A 17,539-nucleotide genomic window follows, 5' to 3' on the forward strand; every position below is an offset into this window, starting at 1 on the left:
ACGACAGTGGCAGACATTTTTATTGTAAAGGAAATATCCAGTAACATCATTCAACACAGGAAAAATAAAAAATAAATAGACAAATAAAAGTGACGCGTGGCTGGCTCTCCAGCATGGTGCTACTGTATCTGCTGGAATTCTAATATTAGAAGATGTAAAAATCTTCACTAAAATATGAGAAAAGGTTTGGTCGACTAATGCAAAAAACAAACATAAATACTGCTTAAAAAAAAAAAAAAGGCAACAGAAAATGGTTTGGATATTCCAGATCGGAGCTGAAGCACATTCCTTCACACATGATGGCAATTCAGCAGATATTAAAAGTTAATCTTTCATGCCAAAGTAAAATAATAAATTAATACATACAGTGTATTTACCTTTCATCAAAGCTCCTATTATCATGCATTACTACTGAAAAGAATCATTCAGGAAGGAGGAGGAGGTAAAAAGTCATTCTGTGAACAGAAATAATCAGTCATTCATGATTGAAACCTCTCAGATCGCTGTGGAGAAATTCCCTAACCCACAGCAATAACATTAAGCGTTGTCAAAAAGTATTTATCATTCAAACTACCAGCAAACCTCAGACACTGAAATGATGGAAAACGTGGATGGACGTGATGACTGGAGGTTTTCTTTGTGTGGAGGAAATCGACATCTTCACTTGAGCAACATAGAGGCCAGAAGAGACATCCAAATGCATAATCGATTTTGACAATCAGTAGTGGTCTTTATGTCACCCTAGTTCCCAACGGAGTTGAGGTAGGGGATTCAGTTCAGTTCCTTTAGATCAGTGCACTGTTGCTTTGATATTCTTCTTTTGGATTGGATTTACGGCTTCACCGCCTTCAAGTTCTCCCTTTATCTTGCATTATTGTGTTCAGAAACCGAAATTAATGAACCCAAGCCCTTTGAAGCAACTCCCCAAGTTAATCCCTGAAAGGCTAGCAGTGCAGAGCGAGTTTCCTGCCTCCAGTTGGGAGTTAGTCCCCCGGATCGGCTGGTGCTTCCAGGTCTTTCTTTAGTCATGGTACCTGACAGTCTAGCGTCCCTTCAGAAATCCGTCCAGCATGTAGTCTCCCTTCTCCGTCAGCCAGTAACCAGCCATGGCCGCGACTCCTCCAATGAAGATGGCTGTGAAGACCATGTCGCCTTTAGCGGCGAGTGTAGCGAGGGCACAGATCACAACTCCGAAGAACATCTGCTGCAGAACAAGGACCTCGTCGTCCGTCATGTCGTCAAACAGGCCCTTATCCGGGTCCACTGAGGACAGAAAGAAAGACAAAACTTCACCAAAGGTTCTGTAAAAACAGTCAACACGCGTTTGTACTTTTACTAAAGCTGCCACTCACCAGGAGGTTTATTCTCAACACAGATGCTATCTCTTCTAATGAATCCATCGGCACAGTCACAGTGGAAGGAGCCCTCTTCATTGATGCAGGCCTCGTTGAGTCCCGGACACGCTATTGCACGCTCACTACATTCATCTATATCTACGAACAATACAAGACATTTGAAGCACATTAGTAGACAACTAGAGGTTAAAGAATGTACTTGGCAGGGCATACTTACCAAGACACTTGGCTCCCTTCAGCCTGTAGCCACGAGCACATTTCTTACAGCGAGCAGGGCCACTACCCATGCAGCCGACACACGCCTGGTCGCAGCCTGCAGACATCAATCAACACTTTGAGCCACACGAGAGCTCAAATGCTGGATTGACAACTACATAAATGTGTCATACCGAGAAAACTGTGCAGTCCCATGAGCTAATTACATCCACAGTAACTAGAATCCAAATGCCATTTTAAAATGTTTAGGCAACAAATCGTTCTTCTAACATATTAATATCACTGGCACAATTTATGAGGCTGAATAGAGATGAAAAATCATACAACTGTCTATCAGATGCAAGTATGAACATAATTAAGTTGCGCTAGCAGATCTATTTATGACTTCATAAAGCATGACACCAACTTCTGCCTGATAAGAAAGTAAACAATTGTCGAATTCAGCCCAACATAATACGGTTAAGCTTTACTATTTTAATGTCTGGGGTATAAAAGGGAACATTTGTATTCCCAAGGAAGTTCATTTATAATTTCAGTCATTTCTCAAGCAAAATAATGAGCACTGCCTAGTTTTTACTTTTTTTATTTAAATTTCTGCTACTTTATTTTGGCGATGATTATGCAAAACAAAATGCATGATTTGCACAGATTCCTTCACCTGTAGGGAGAAAAACTGATTATTTATACACTCCTATGACTTCTAGCAATAATTTAACATTACAAATGCTCCTATTATTTTGAATGCGACTCAATGTCTGCCTCTTATTATTAAAAAAAAAAATGCTCATTGTGTGAAGAAGTGGTATAATTTCAATAGGAAAACTTACCTCTGCACTCATATGATCCATCAGTGTTGTGACAGTAGGTGTTTGATGGACAACGAGCGAGCTCTGTGCCGCACTCGTCAATATCTGAAATACACACATGGTGAGCTTAAACAACACGCAACCAGACAGCGAGCAGATTCCCCGACATGCGACCAGAGACCTCTGAAGCCGCACTCACCGACACACTTGTTGTCATGAAGGATCCACCCAGGTTTGCAGTCGAGGCATTTGTAGTCCTGCGGCCCCGAGCATTTCTTACATGAGTGATAGCATGCTGCAAGAAGCAAGAGCACAGAGGAGCAGGTCAGCTTAGGATGACCCCCAAACTGACAATAACTTTTAAAACCATCATCTGAGGCACCTGCACAGGCTCCTATGCTGTCATTGGAGCTTTTCTCCCTGAAGTATCCATCAGCACAGCTCTGGCACAGGCTCCCCGAGTATCCAGGATCACACACACACTCTCCGTCTCCGAGGCGGGTGCCCTCCCCCTCACAGCGACCCAGACCTCCACACACACCGCCGGCTCCAGACGGACACTCTGCGTTGGATAAACATGAAAATATTAGATGCTTTGAATTTGCATGACTCTAATTAAAGTCCCCGTTTTCCATATTTATGAAATCCCATTCCAGGTGGAACCGTTGAGCAACAACGAGGGTTTGTTATGGTCACGTCCTCGGTGCTGACACCAGACAGCTCGTGTTTAATGTTTTCTGTCGGTCTCACCTTTGCAGTCGGGTCCGAAGCGTCCAGGCGGACAGCAGAGTCTCAGCTCCTCGATGCAGAGCCACTCGAACAGGTCCGGCGCCTCCTGCTGCCTACAGGACAGACCGAGAGTTATAACCTGGACTGACGTCACATCTGAACACATCAATACACCAACAAAGTATTAATGATTAACAATACTATTACGTTTGAGTAAAATTGATTTCCTGGATCAGGACACACTTGAGAAAATAGATAAATATTGAATCGTTGTTATTTCATTACATTAATGTCTACACTGCTTCATCCAAACCAATCGGGAGGAAGTAAAGAGTTTAGCAGATACCACAGTTCTTTGTTTGCTTTAAATGGTGACATAAATCAATACTTGCTCACTTATCCAGGTGCCAGAACTTTTGTTGGTTTTGATATAGCTTTTACTTTGTTTTCAGTGTGGTAAAACAAATTTATGGACAAATTGCCTAATTGCTCTATTAGAACTTACCTGTGAAACCACCATGTCTCCACCTGATCCTCTATCTGCTCCAGCAGCTGGTTACATTCAAAATCTGCTTTCTCACATGCAGCTTCAACAATCTCAAGGAGTCGAGTCTCACTGAAAACAAACAAGAAAACACAATTAGAGAAGTAAGACAACGTTTAGTCTTTCATTGTATGTATATCATGCTCGATACACTAGTTTGTCTGCTGTTAACCATCGAAAAACACACGTCAAATACATTCCTAACCTCAATGTGGCTCTCTCATTTCAATAAAGGTAGAATAGAAATAGTAAATAAAAACATAGGCCACATGAAAAATTATATAGCCTCACTTTTGACTAGGTGCAGAGAGAACAAAAAACACCAAACCTGAGTTAAAGATGTCAGGATGTTATAGAGGTACGTCATAAATGACCATTAATTTGAATCCATACCTGCGTGCATACTTAGCTAGCTTCTCCTCCTCCCAGGCAGTGTTACCGCCACCAAAGTTCTTGTTCGCTGTTGTCTCCAATCCCTAAAATGAGACGTACAAGTAAAGGCTCCGAGTATGAAGAAAAGCACGGCTCAAAGAGTTGATGTTTCATTAAACTCACTGCAGTACCTTGATGAAACTTTCCGTGAGCTTTCGACACGTCTGGCACGGTGCCGTCTGGACTCTCACAACAGAGAGCTCTGAGAGAAGCACCAGAGCGGGCAGGAAGGGCCGAGCCCACCACATGGTCCTTCAGAGGGCACACACATACACACAGTCAGCATGACAAACAAACAAACAAACAAAAAAAGTCACATCTAACAACAGAAATCATCATAAAACACATCTATATGCATGTGTAGAGACTTATATAACTAACATGACACACATATATGATCTGTAAACTATACACTAGCATAACTGTACGGTGCTTACGTCTCTCTAGTGATGCATGATATTTGATTTTTCCGCCACACTAGTTTTCTCTGAGACCCATTTAGTTAAGGATCAAGAATCAAGATATCATTATAGAAAGGTTTCAACAATATTCATGTAATTTTAGCATGTGCATACCAAAGATATGATGCACACTTTTGGGAGAGGCAACGTCATATCTCATTTCATGTTTACCTTCTCATTATATTCAGTGACTTGAAAATATTCAGATATTCTCGAAGAGAAATGGATTTGATCGGAGAGCTGTTGATTTGAGTTTTTACTGCTCTGCTGCTCATTGTGGTCCTACTGTCTTCTTCACTATTGTCAAAATATAGGTTTATTTCGTCTTATTTTATATTTAGGGTTGATTTTAAATGACACATGTCACACAATATAAAGTCTCCCAACAGCTTTGTCTGTGTTTTCAATCTGAGGTTGTTTAATATGATAATCTCTTTCTCGTGGCACGTGGTAAAGGGTTGGAAGTGTCAGGCAACATTTTGGCTTTTGTTAAGGTGTTAGAAGCTGAAAAAGTGTCTGGATTTGAGTGAGTTTTGGGAATGACTCGGCGTCTCCAAAAGTATTAAAGTGCTTTCAGGATCATAGCCGGTCAAGTCTCATTGATGAATCTATGGAGGTCCCACCTCACACATTACACAGGCGTTAAGGATCTGCTGCTGACACCTCTGACACCTTCAGAGGGTCAAGGCTGTTTCTGTAACTAAAGGTGGACCTACACGATATTAGGTTGTTATAGCTGAGGGGTGTTTGTTAAAACTCATATTATGGTTAATAGTTACCATGTGCTATTATGGTAAGAATAAAATAAATCGGTGAGTGAACAGTGCCGCAAAGTCATAGCTCACTACATATCAAAGGTTGACATCTATGTACCCATGATTCATAGATGAGTTGTTTTCATATTTTGTTTAAAATTCGTCCTGATTTTTCTCGATGATCCGATGTAGAAGTCGTTTGTTCAGTGAGAATCAACAGACACACCAGCCTCTTCAGTCATCACTTTACACAGAGTGGATTTACTAACTTTAGTTTAACCCATTAATAATCTGATGATGAACTCTGCATACATAAACACACACGGCATCATTTACAGCAATGAACCCTGAGTTATCACACTTTATAAAAGACCATTGTTGTAGAAAAATGTCATTATCCATCTAGTTTCAGCACACTAAGCATCTCTTATAAAAATAAATGTGGCTGAGAAGTATAAAATATAAACCTCAAGACGCACATTTATTGCTGTTGTACAATCTAAATTATCTCCTTTCACTCGTTTTGTGTTTAGTAAATAACAAGTGTTGGCGGATATCTATGTTGATGATTTAACACATTAGCCTCGACAATGCGGCGTTGTTCTTCTAACCTCCTCAAACCAATTCTTTAATACAAGAACACTTTAAACAAACACTCGGTGAAATACAATCAACGAGTTACACCCGTGTCCGCGTTTATTTGACGCTGCTTTCTTGAGAAAAACCTCTAAAACCCCGCAGCCCGGCGTGTTTGTGATGCTTTAGCTTCCGCGTTAGCCTCGTTAGCTCAGCAGCATCAGCACCACAGCAACTAGCCGCCTAGCGTGTGGCTAAGGTCAGGAGCTAACTGCTGGCCGGAGCTGATCTGGCTTTAAAGTATGTGAACTAGTCCGCGATATCCTCCTCGCGACGATCTTTAAACCCCCGTGAGCGAAACGTGTGCTTTCATTGTGCTCCTCTTACCTTCGCTGGCTAACCAACCAGGCAGTCCGCTGCACCACAGATGATTGTCTGACTCCCGGCTGCTCCGCCAACACACCGGTTCACATGTTGGGACACTTTGAACGCTTCAAACGAGTCATCTCAGCAGAGCCAGACACAGTCTGCGGGGCTGTGCCGCTCGGTGAATGAGTGAGTGAGTGGATGAGTGGATGAATGAATGAGTGAGCAGCTTCCAGCAGCCTCTGTGTTTTTTCCACACAGGATGTCTAGTGGCACCGCCCCACCCTGCAGGGACTCAGATCCGTCAGCAAACCCTCTGCACAGCCCGCTGTCATCCTCACATCTGCACAAATCAATGACTCACTTTATCAGAGCTCACATTTTTAATGCATAATATCACACAAGGCATGTATACACTGCATATCAGCAGCTCCAATTCATATATTTTCAATAAATTTGAAGTAAGTATATATAACATAACTTTATTCTTGTCCTGATCAGGTGCAGGACAACAACACTATACTCATCGGTCCATGTCATGATCAGACTTTTAGATCATTCGTCAAATCATCTAAGTCGTATTCTGTTTCCCGTTGGAATGATTTGTGATTTGTTTATTTACTATCTGCAGTAATAATTGCCCCGCTTGAGAATAATAATGATTCTTGAACATTTACTTGCCCTGCCTCATTCCCGAGCAACCCCCCCCCCTTCAGTTGAATTATTGTGATCTCTACCTTAAACCTCCACTCATATTGATCAATGATACAAACAGGATCAAACACATTCAATTGAGGTAACAGCCATGCTTGTTAGTAATTACATTCACAATAATCTTAATTAAAACATTTTCTTTTGAATGTTTCTATTATTTCTACATTTGTGTATGTGTCCACCATCAATCAATCGATCAATTTTTATTTATACACCAGCTTTCAGACAATAGGGGCAACTTAAGAGCTTCACCAATGATTGAAAAAACAGCATGTGCTTAAACATACAAAAAACACACACACACACACACACAAAACATCCAGGGACAGCAGCCAACTGATGGACAATGGGAGATGGAAATGTTAGTTTTCATAACACCACAGTTAGAGAGAAAAACCCTAGAGGAGTAAAATACACTGAAAATGTTGATTAATGTATATCAGTATCCACGATACTCATATGTCATTACATCAACACAACAATCACCTGGTCTTCATGTTCTTGTACCAATTCATAGGACTTCTGGATCCCGACTGTGTGAAGGCAGAGTCCACCGTGGACAGGTCATCGGTCCATCACAAGACAAACACTCAGTCACATAAAAGTCCCAACAGCTATAAATAAAATCAAAGTCTCAACAGCTGCCCGGTGTGAGGCTTGTTTGGATGTTTATGTCCAGTCCTCAAAATGACATTGTGAACCAGACTGTAGTGGGAATACTTTTACTTTGGTCAAGTACAAGGAATCACATCATTCCTGTGAACAGTGCTTTAGTGTCATTTTATCGACCATCAAACTATTTTACTCTTATTTTAAGCTTTTTCATATGAAAAACTTCAACGTCTTTGAGCCCTGTTGTCAGACCCAGTCCACCTCACTGCCCCTGGGGTCCGTGTCTGGGCTGGATGGGGGAGTTATAAGACATGTCTGCAAGGGGACCGTTTCCCCGGAGTCTTCTACTCCCACACCAACGCAACTCTGGGACACCCCTGCAACGCGTAATACGTTTGCCCCAGCTGAGAAACTTGACAGTCTTTGGGCCAGAGTGCGTGACGCCATCCTGAGCCCACCCGCCCTTTTCCGTCTGGCTGATGCTGTCGCCATTTGTCGAGCTCCAGCCAGTTCAGTGAGGAAACCCAGGCTCTGGGAAGGAAGGCTGTAGACATGAAGGCCGCGGAAGAGCTGAGGCAGCGGCCGGAAACTGCCCGGCGGTTCAGGTGGGAGAGACTCAAACTGCACCAGCATGAACCTCTCACCGGCACGGCCCTGTAAATAGTCTGCTAGGATGCAGCTCAGCGAAGCGCTAAAAACGTCACCGCACGGAGAAGAGGCAGGGCCGCTTCTTCCTCCCTCCTCTTCCTCCTCCTTCATGTTCTTCTCCCTGGCCAGGTTTCTTTCCCAGCCTCGTGACCCCCATTCCTCAGCCCTCGTCCAGGTGGCCTGGGTGAGGACCAGCACCACCTTCCCACCCTGCCTTTGTAGTCGGTCCAGTCGCGAGTGGAGCCATGGCACGGGGCCCAGCATGCCGAGCTCCGCCTGGCTCCACAGGTCCAGCGACACACTGAAGCCCAGAGCATGGAGGCTCGAGCCCAAGTGACACAGCATGCCTGGCAGACCCCTGTCGTCATCGGGGGAGTACAGCAACAACACGTGGCCACCGCCCACAGCACCTGCAGATGATTGAAATGGCTTTCATGAGTATTTTCTAGAAATTACATGTACCGCATTTCTGTTGACTAACAATACATTCTACTTCTGGAACATAATACAGTAATGAGTATACTGGTGGATGAGACTATACTGTACAGCTTTTTGTTCTAGTTCTGCTTGACTTTAACTCAGGATCGATTAAGTATCCATCCATCTATCCATCCATCCATCCATCTATCCATCCATCCATCCATCCATCCATCTATCCATCCATCCATCCATCCATCCATCCATCCATCCATCCATCCATCCATCCATCATTCAAAGGAAGAGAGTTACGTAACCTAAGCGGAAATTTACTTTGTACACATTAAAAATTATTGCCTTTTCTTTCAAACAGATGCGTGGGGATTACATTACATTAGATTTAATATTCTGTCATTACTCCCAGGGCGGGGAAATTTCAGATGATACTTATAGTATCATAAAAATAATGATTTTTCTCATTTGATGAAAGAACCAGGAACAGAGTAACATGGATTATCTTATAAAGGTGGATGGAGGCTCATTCACCACATGCTTGTTGTGCTAAGTGCAAAATGAGATGTTGTAATCCGTTTTTGTGTTGTCATATCACTTATATAGCACAACTTCTGCAGTCTCAAAGCATTTTACACTGTCCTTCTCACACGCACACGCACAGATTTAAATAAATGTGTATGAAATGTGGTGAATAGGTGAGACGAGTGTCTCCTACCTTTAACGTCTTCCTCCTTCAACCATCTCCACACATAGCCTAAATGTAAAGACACAGTTCACATTGAATAATAATAGAAACCAAACCAGGTAGCTCAATGACTCTCAGGTAGAAAGCTGACCTCTGAGGATCCCTTGTATTAAATATGCTCCAAGTACAGCCAGAAATATCAGCAGTAATCCAATGAGAAGCGCCAGGCCCCATCTGGAGTGAGAGACTGGAAAAAAGTGATGTCAAACTTTCACTCTTATCAAAGGTGTCAATAAAATGAAGTGTGTCACTGTGGTATCACTGTGTTTTCGACATAAGTATGAAACCTTTGCTGGTTAAATATTTAATCTGGACAATTATTAACAGTCTTACTTGTGAATGGGCAGTGTGGCTCCAAGTATGAATCCATCGCTTTTATGTGTATCTGAAAAGAATTAATGGAGGTTTTAGAACACAAATTTACACACGAGGCATTATAATTCACACACAGTATGAAGTAATGAAAGAGTTACCTGAACACAAAACAGAGGGTGAGATGACACGTTGAACTCCCCTGTTTGCTGAAAGATTGAAGAAATATGAATCAATGAAAAGTATCAAGGAAAAAAAAAATGGATCTCAAAGTTCACAGAAACCATTCAAATTGAAATTATGAATTTATTTATGATTCTTGTTTGAGGACAGTATCATAGTCAACCCATTTATTCCAGCTTTCAATGTTTGTTTTTTTAATATATAGTAAAAAAAAAAAAAAAAAAAAAAAGGGGTCCTTGTAGTACATCTATACTCTCTACTCTACTGAGCAAAATTGAAAAGTATTAGATCAACATGAACATTTCTTAATGATAATGTGGAGAAAATAAAAGACAGACTAGTATTAACTTAAATAACCTGTGTTTTGTTTTCTTAACTTATGACACATGCAAATCCATCCATTTTCTCCCGCTTACCCGTCTCCGGGTCACGGGGGTGGCAGTCTGAGCACCGTCACCCAGATCACATTGCACTGATTAAGAACCTTCCTGCAGGTGGTGAGCCCATGGGAAGGTGGCGCCCGTGTGGGACACAAACCCTCTACCTTAAGATTGTGAGTCTCATGCTCTACCAACTGAGCTAGCCAGGGGTCACATGCAAATCACTTAATAAATATAAATACACATTTCTGGGATCATTTAGTCAGACAATTTTTTACTTGCATTAAAAAACTATTCAAATCTTGTTTCTATGTTTATTCCATGTGAGAATGAAATAACACCTAAAACACCTAAAAGCTTTTAAGGACCTTACTTTAGTTTGACAGATTGCATAGAGTACACGACCACTTTAACTTAAGCTTTTTCTTCAGCTGGTCAGGTCATTTTTTCCCCCCAAGTGTTCTTGTTTTCATATTGTAGGGAAAAAAAGTCACCTATGATTGCAGTGTTCAACAGGCCTTATAATGTATTACTGCAGAGCTGCATGTTGGGACATCACATCTTAGTGAAACCGAATATCTGAATAAAGGTGTGTTTCATCTGCGTCGTCATGATGTCACGACTGCATTTCAAGGGATCCTGTTTGCTTTGGCACCGTGTGCACGTTTTCCCTGGAAACCTTTCCTGAATCAACCTGTTGCTAATTATCGTTTTACAGAGCTCTCACTGAACAATGTTAAGACTGAAGATGTTTGCATTGGGATGCCTTTTGGAGATTCTGTTTAAACCTAAAAATCTTGTCATAATTCTAAAGAATTTCAGGAATCCTGCGGATACAACATATAATTCAATGTTAATCAGAAGTATTTAATCTTTGTAACTGTGAGGTATAAGCAAAGGGGAAGATTGTGGAAGTCACATACGGTTCTTAAGGCCACAGGGAGATTGAAACAATTTACAAGCCTAACCTATAAACCGTTGGTACCTCTTTAAGTGAGAATGTAAATTATTTTTTGATGATGTGGGGAATGAGGGTGAGTTGTATCAGGAACTCCCAATAATGATAATAACAATAACAATAATAATGCTACTACTACTACTACTACTACTACTACTACTACTACTACTAATAATAATAATAATAATAATAATAATAATAATTTAATAATATCAGGTCACCTAAGGTCACCTTACAGAGAATACAATCATAGATCATAAAAACATAAAGCCAAATGAAGTTAAGCACACAGTGTCCAATTAAAGTGTTATAAGCAAGTTTGAACAACAGGGTTTTGAGTTTAGTCTTGAATGATGTAAAGGAGTCTGACCGTCCCCCCCGGTAACCCCCCCACCCCCGACGCCACCCCCACCCCCACCCCCCCTCTTGTTCTTACCCAGTATCCTCTGTGCGTCACTCGCCAGTCTGCTTGAAGTTTCTGCCTGGAGCCCGTCACCTCAACACAGTGGCCTCCGGCGAGGTCTTTCTTGCAGAGCCACACCTCGGCGTCCAGCCTGCAGGGAGCCGTCACGTTCCAGGTCAGCTCTGTGCCGCCTACCCTTGTGTGAGACTCCTTCATGGACATGGTCACGTTGTGCCGCATCCTTTGAAGTGCATCTGGAAGAACAAACAAAGTTATTCTGAGCGGCTATGCAATCATTCACCCCCTACATCCAACCTAACCTCTCTCTACCTTGTTGATTGTCGAAAGGACAATATTTCGTTTGAAGGTCACTTCCCGTCCACCACGCCTGTGAACAAATAAGGTTTCTTGAAGCCACACTTTGTTTGACTTTGAAATTGTCCTGTTTGGTTATCACATTTGTTACCTTGAAGCACAGGCATGGCACGATAGAATTTGCTGAAATGACGACCTCTTTCTCGCCTTTGGGCTGCAGAGGTAAGATAAAGTCACACAGATGGATTAAACAGATTGATAGGAAGACATCGTGTAGATAATTAAGGACCAACTGACCCATGCAAGGACCTTTCCAGCGCTCTCATTCCAAACCATCCGCCACAGCACCTCATCTTGTCTGACATCAGTGTTTTCCAGTTGCAGTCGAACCACATTTCTCTGAGAGTCTTCCACGACTCTAAGTCTGGGAACTGAGACGGAAATGTGTCAATCATCCTAAGTTGTAACTGATGCAGGACCTGCTTTTGCGGACTAACAACAACAACAAGATAGTATGAAGCACAATTTGCAACAATTACCATCACACTTCTTAATGGTGCCTTCAAGCGTCATGGAGCAAACTGCAAGAGGGGAAGAAGAAAGTGTTCAGCGGCTCTTCAGCTGTAACCGGTCACAGTTTCTTCTTGACGTCACGCCGCAGCAACTCACCTTCTATTAAACTGGGAACTGTGACGTTTTGGACGATCATTGTTCCCTTTGAATATGCTAGGACCACGACTGGACTTTCGAAATTCACTTTCTCTGTCAACAGCAGCTGCAGTTGCAACAAACAGAGAAACATATCGTGAGAAACAACTCCTCCGCTCAGTCGTTCCCGCAAACGCGTTCAAGATCACCTCATGTGTGGACTGCTGAGACGCCGCGCCCGTAGCGGAGCGTCTTGATTCAAACTGGAGAGCTTTACAGAGAGCATTGCTCGTCGGGGAACTGAGGCACAGGTTGACTGTAAAACAGAAGAGTGAGATGAGAAATTCAGCAGCATGAAGAGGTCAAAATGTTAGGGACTGTGTTGATGTAGAGACACTATTATTGTTCTGGAGGCACAAACTCACCACTTCCCACTGCCGCGTGCTTCTGGTCCTCTTCATCGCTGTCGTTTCCCGAATCGCCAGAAAAATCTTCTCCAGCATTGATCTCTGCAGCAAAGTGTGTGACGGAAATCGCAGTGAGGGACACACACTGGGCCTCATGCAGGATAACGTTTATATCCTTATCTTATTTTTTTGTGTCCAGTGACCTTGTACTACTGCACCATGTCACATTTGTGAAAATTGACTTAACCGCAGAGGATTGTGCAAATGAAACTTGAAAACATTTCGGCATTCCACCTGCGAAAGAATGCGTGTGCATGTGTGTGTGTGTGCGTGTGTGTGCGTGTGTGTGTGTGTGTGTGTGTGTGTGTGTGTGTGTGTGTGTGTGTGTGTGTGTGTGTATTCCATGTGAAGTCACGTGAGCTCACACACCTGTAAAAGAAGTGTTCCTTCAGAGAAATGGTATCAGAGACGAGGAAGAAAGGAGATTAGAAATAAAAGATAAACAGTCGTGTGTGGTATCGTCAGCTGAGGAACTAAAGGACCTGAAAAATCAAAGCGATAGTAAAACATTGACGTCAATAAATGCTCATGAGCACACTATTACAGAACAAATAGTATCGATATGAAAATGTTGCCAAAAAAACAAAAGCAACACGGTCACCAAGCAACAATGATAACTTGAAAAATAAAGAACTATTCCTTTATGAATAAACAATATCTGGTAATCCACAAGGCAGAGTTAAAATGATACAAGCAATTATGTTAGGTCTATATCTAATAAAGATTCATTTTGACCTTTAATGCTAAAAAAATGAACTCCAGTTAACATGAAGTGAAATTATTGTGTGAAAAATGTTGATAACAGCAGACCGTGTGCAAAACCTGCTTCAACTTTAAAGTCGCTTTTGTAAAGAAGATTTAAAAAGAAGAGAACAATTTCCAACCATTTGAGAATAAATCTGTTTGCATGTGTTTTGTTGCACAGGGCTCATTGTGTCATTAAGGGAGCAGCATTGGGAATAGCGTGCCATGAAGTGCTATTGCTCACTGTTTTTGGTATTAACAAGTTCGTAACCGATGACTTTGCTCTGCTCTCCTTTCACTAGAGACACTTGTTTGCATGTGGTCACAAGGTTCTAATGAACAATCTATTATTTTGTATCGTAACGGTTTTGCTTTAGGCCAAGTCTGTAAACAAAAACTTTATCAGACTATTAATACTTGTAACAAGTTACTTTACGAAGTAGCTGCTTAACTTTTGTGTTCAGTAACGTAACTTTAAGAACTCATTTACTAACTTTTAGCAAAACAATGATTACTGGAGAAGTTCTCTGACTTTACGCGTAGTACCAACAACTGTGACTCTGATCAGGAAAGTATATCATGCAGTTTGACGGTTATCAAACTCCCCCGCGCGTCACTCAGTCTGATCTACGGCAAAGTCACCTCGGAGCCCGATGGTGATTTGTAGACAAGGAATGCAGTCGTGTTCTTCGGAGCAGCACAGGACGACTTTCAGCTGCAAATGTGTGACGTTCAATGGCCCCCGTGGATCAGGCAGAGCTTCGGAGAACGAAGAGCCTGTAAGGGGAGAAGTTTGGACAAACTGCACATTTAACAAGAAGGCAGATTATGAAACAAGATGCCCACACATCTATCGTGTTGTTACCTGAGCTGATGTGGCAGTTGGTCAAACCCTGTCAGAAGACATAACACCAGAAGAGACAAGTGAAACGGGAATACTGCGGCAACAGATGTGCAATTGAGATGAAAAGAAATGAGTTAATGAATTCAACAGTAATATATCACACCGTGATGGGAAATTGTGACTGTTGATTTCATTGTACGAAATAAGCCACAGAGGTTGTGTAGCGGTCAGCACTCTCGGCTCACCGTGAGAGGATCTCCAGTTTGCGCCCAAGCTGGGTGTGAAGTTGGAGTTTTAGCAATAATGAGAATAACAGTAATTCAGTCACAGATTGCTTTGGGGAGCAGCAAAGGGAAAAAGCTGCTTCCGAACAAGCCCTTTAAGACAAGAATCTCAAAGAATACATAATCCATACAAAACACGCACTCACACACGTATTTACCATGGCTGAACAGATCGATTTTACGTCACATTTTGACTACACCCTGCATTTAATCTTTCTTTACATTGCCTGTAGGTGTTAATGTGAGTCTGACTCTTATGGACTGGCGACATGTCCACATGCTAAAAGCCACTAAAAGTCTACTGGGTCCACCTACAAGCCGTGACCCTGATTTAGATGAAGTGGGATAGAACCTGAATGGATGAAGGTGACACTCTTTTTAAAAAACAAAAATCATGTTTATTTTCACTTAAAGTTCAGCAAATGTGCAAAGCTTTGTCTCAGGCGGTGGAGCAGGCGGTTATCGTCCAGTCCTAATGAAGGCAGTCCAATCTCCATTTCTCCCTGTGGAAGTGTTCTCAGGGAACCTCAAAAAGCAGCTCCGTCCCCCTTGATTGGTGCGTAACAATGTGCATCAGTGGGTGAATGCGACTGATCAGGTGAAGTACTGCAGCGTAAAGATGTGCTTGATAAGTGACGTCTATAGAGAGGAGCCCAACAGTCTGAGAATGTCATTACAAAAATATTGATCCTTTTTCTTTCTAGACCATCCGAAATAAGACGTACACATTCTCACCGACAGTGAATATAAAGTCACCAATCAACACAAAAGGCATGTGTGTGGATTGTTAGAGGTGGCTGAAGTAGCCGGAGGAAAACCCGGGCAGGCACAGTGGGAACATGCAAACCTTCCAGTTAATGAATGAAATAATCCTCCTCGAGTATTCAGGTTATTGTCATGCCTACATGAAAACGGCAAATATTTTCAAAATGTTTTGGACCGCAATATGAATAAACCAAAAAACAAAAACAAAGAGGTGACCAAACTCACTGGTTTCCTGCATCTTTCAGCATTAATATATTTTATTTCACATAAAATCGTGAGGCACTTTACCACATTTATGGAGAAAAAAAACCCAACTTATTTGAATATATTTATGAGCAATAGAGGTTGTTTACATGTTCCATTACATAAGTCTCATACCAATAATGAAAGGTTTTAATTCATTTCAGCAGGTTATCTAAATTGTGTTATGAAGGAAATACATTTACTAACAATACTTATTGGACTGTCTTAGTCAGATCATGAGATGGAAAAATGATTTGCAGAAAAAGAACAAGTAACAGTGTGTGGATGAGCTTTGACATTCGTCATCATGCTAAAAAATGTCTTCCTGCTCTACTGCATTATGAAAGTTTAAGAAAGACTCCTAATGTTTCCCTGTGTGTGTGTGTGTGTGTGTGTGTGTGTGTGTGTGTGTGTGTGTGTGTGTGTGTGTGTGTGTGTGTGTGTGTGTGTGTGTGTGTGTGTGTGTGTGTGTGTGTGTGTGTGTGTGTGTGTGTGTGTGTGGAGTATTGATGTGATTCTTGGCCTATCAGATGTTGCTGCTCAGATACTATATCAAAAGTTGTTTTTAGTGACATGCACGCCTATTTGTTGTGTGACTGTTTGAACAGGGTCTTCTTCAGTATGCAATGTGTATTGCTTTTTTTTTTTAATAAGATGAACTTGAACGTCCTCAACCTGCAGCTGAATTTTCAGATTCTACAGGTGCACACTTCATACTGATGTAAATATATAAATGCTTTACAATCACTTTCTTTCCTGCAGTTAATTCGATCACAGGATGAGTTTTGGAGACATGGGAGAAACTGCAGATAAAGTTCAAACTGGCGTCCTTGGAAATGGAGCAGTGGAGTAAGGTGTCATGCTCAGACAACCGTGGTAAATAAGTAATGGACATTAAACTCTGATCTCTTCTTATTTGTCTCTCTTAACTCGTCCAGTCACCATGACAGTAATCCTTTTTTTTTTTTTTACTCTAATCCTTCCTGGTTTTACTTTCTCTTTTTTTTTTTTAAAGTTGTACCTAAACTGTCGTTGAGTGTGCGGTTACCTCGCTGCAGGTGAGCTCAGGTGCGTCTCGGCGGATCAGGTCCATCGCGTCTTCTGCAGCGGCCAGCAGGACGCAGAGGACCGGGATCAGCCCGCGGAGATCCGCGCACATCTTACCGGGACTGTCCACCGTTTTTCTCCCGTTTATCCACCGCTCCGAGGGCCCACGTCATGACCGGGTCTCTTCCCGCGGATCCCACAGTGGCTCACCGCAGAGCCGCTCCAGGGATCCTGTGCACGCCCTCCCGGTGATTGACAGTTCCAAGGGGCGCGGTTTTTTTTTATTCGCCACGCGCTCAGGTGAGGCAGCGCGAGCGTGACACCTGCATGACACCACGAGGCCTGACATCCACCCTCTGTCAGATTAAAATACTGTGACATTAAAATAATTTAATTGAAAGTTATTTAGAGAATTCTCTGTAGATGAGTAGAATTAAACATCACTATTTTAGACGTTAAACTGACCACAGCCTGTATTGTCTGTAAGGTGGCACACTCAAAATTTCCGCTAATTGCCTTGCATTCTTAGATTAAAATTACTTATGAACTTATAAA

The 17,539-nt window shown here is 42.0% G+C and overlaps 2 protein-coding genes across 2 annotated transcripts; both read right to left on the bottom strand.

Moving 5' to 3' along the window:
* On the bottom strand, nucleotides 1-6,532 carry creld1b (cysteine-rich with EGF-like domains 1b). Its single transcript, XM_080469935.1, has 11 exons — nucleotides 6,262-6,532; nucleotides 4,214-4,334; nucleotides 4,044-4,126; nucleotides 3,612-3,722; nucleotides 3,128-3,219; nucleotides 2,760-2,939; nucleotides 2,577-2,672; nucleotides 2,399-2,482; nucleotides 1,573-1,668; nucleotides 1,353-1,493; nucleotides 1-1,263 (listed from the first exon to the last, which is right to left on the bottom strand). Exons 2-11 carry the CDS (start codon nucleotides 4,328-4,330, stop codon nucleotides 1,043-1,045), a joined length of 1,221 nt encoding a protein of 406 aa, XP_080326061.1. The 5' UTR covers nucleotides 4,331-4,334; nucleotides 6,262-6,532; the 3' UTR covers nucleotides 1-1,042.
* A 612-nt stretch (nucleotides 6,533-7,144) lies between these two features.
* On the bottom strand, nucleotides 7,145-17,208 carry LOC308113181 (interleukin-17 receptor C). The gene is made up of 16 exons (XM_080469220.1): nucleotides 16,986-17,208; nucleotides 14,667-14,694; nucleotides 14,444-14,578; nucleotides 13,016-13,099; nucleotides 12,800-12,906; nucleotides 12,612-12,717; nucleotides 12,482-12,523; nucleotides 12,240-12,373; nucleotides 12,094-12,156; nucleotides 11,958-12,015; nucleotides 11,661-11,881; nucleotides 9,865-9,912; nucleotides 9,725-9,776; nucleotides 9,483-9,578; nucleotides 9,362-9,400; nucleotides 7,145-8,624 (listed from the first exon to the last, which is right to left on the bottom strand). The coding sequence occupies exons 1-16, from the start codon at nucleotides 17,094-17,096 to the stop codon at nucleotides 7,813-7,815; spliced, it is 2,136 nt and encodes a 711-aa protein (XP_080325346.1). The 5' UTR covers nucleotides 17,097-17,208; the 3' UTR covers nucleotides 7,145-7,812.
* Nucleotides 17,209-17,539: the final 331 nt, after the last annotated feature.

The sequence above is a fragment of the Lipophrys pholis genome (assembly GCF_963383615.2).
Source record: "Lipophrys pholis genome assembly, chromosome: 8".
Lineage (NCBI taxonomy): Eukaryota > Metazoa > Chordata > Actinopteri > Blenniiformes > Blenniidae > Lipophrys > Lipophrys pholis.

What these genes read in the sequence shown, in the direction of transcription:
- LOC308113181 (XM_080469220.1), bottom strand. Translation starts at nt 17,096, where the DNA reads ATGTGCGCGGATCTCCGCGGGCTGATCCCGGTCCTCTGCGTCCTGCTG. An exon ending in CTCAGCAGTCCACACATGAG is followed by an intron (nt 12,718 to 12,799) that starts GTGATCTTGAAC and finishes TTGCAACTGCAG; the next exon opens with CTGCTGTTGACAGAGAAAGT. An exon ending in AGTTCCCAGTTTAATAGAAG is followed by an intron (nt 12,524 to 12,611) that starts GTGAGTTGCTGC and finishes CCCCTCTTGCAG; the next exon opens with TTTGCTCCATGACGCTTGAA.
- creld1b (XM_080469935.1), bottom strand. Translation starts at nt 4,330, where the DNA reads ATGTGGTGGGCTCGGCCCTTCCTGCCCGCTCTGGTGCTTCTCTCAGAG. An exon ending in TCATGACAACAAGTGTGTCG is followed by an intron (nt 2,483 to 2,576) that starts GTGAGTGCGGCT and finishes TGTGTATTTCAG; the next exon opens with ATATTGACGAGTGCGGCACA. An exon ending in GAAGGGAGCCAAGTGTCTTG is followed by an intron (nt 1,494 to 1,572) that starts GTAAGTATGCCC and finishes TATTGTTCGTAG; the next exon opens with ATATAGATGAATGTAGTGAG.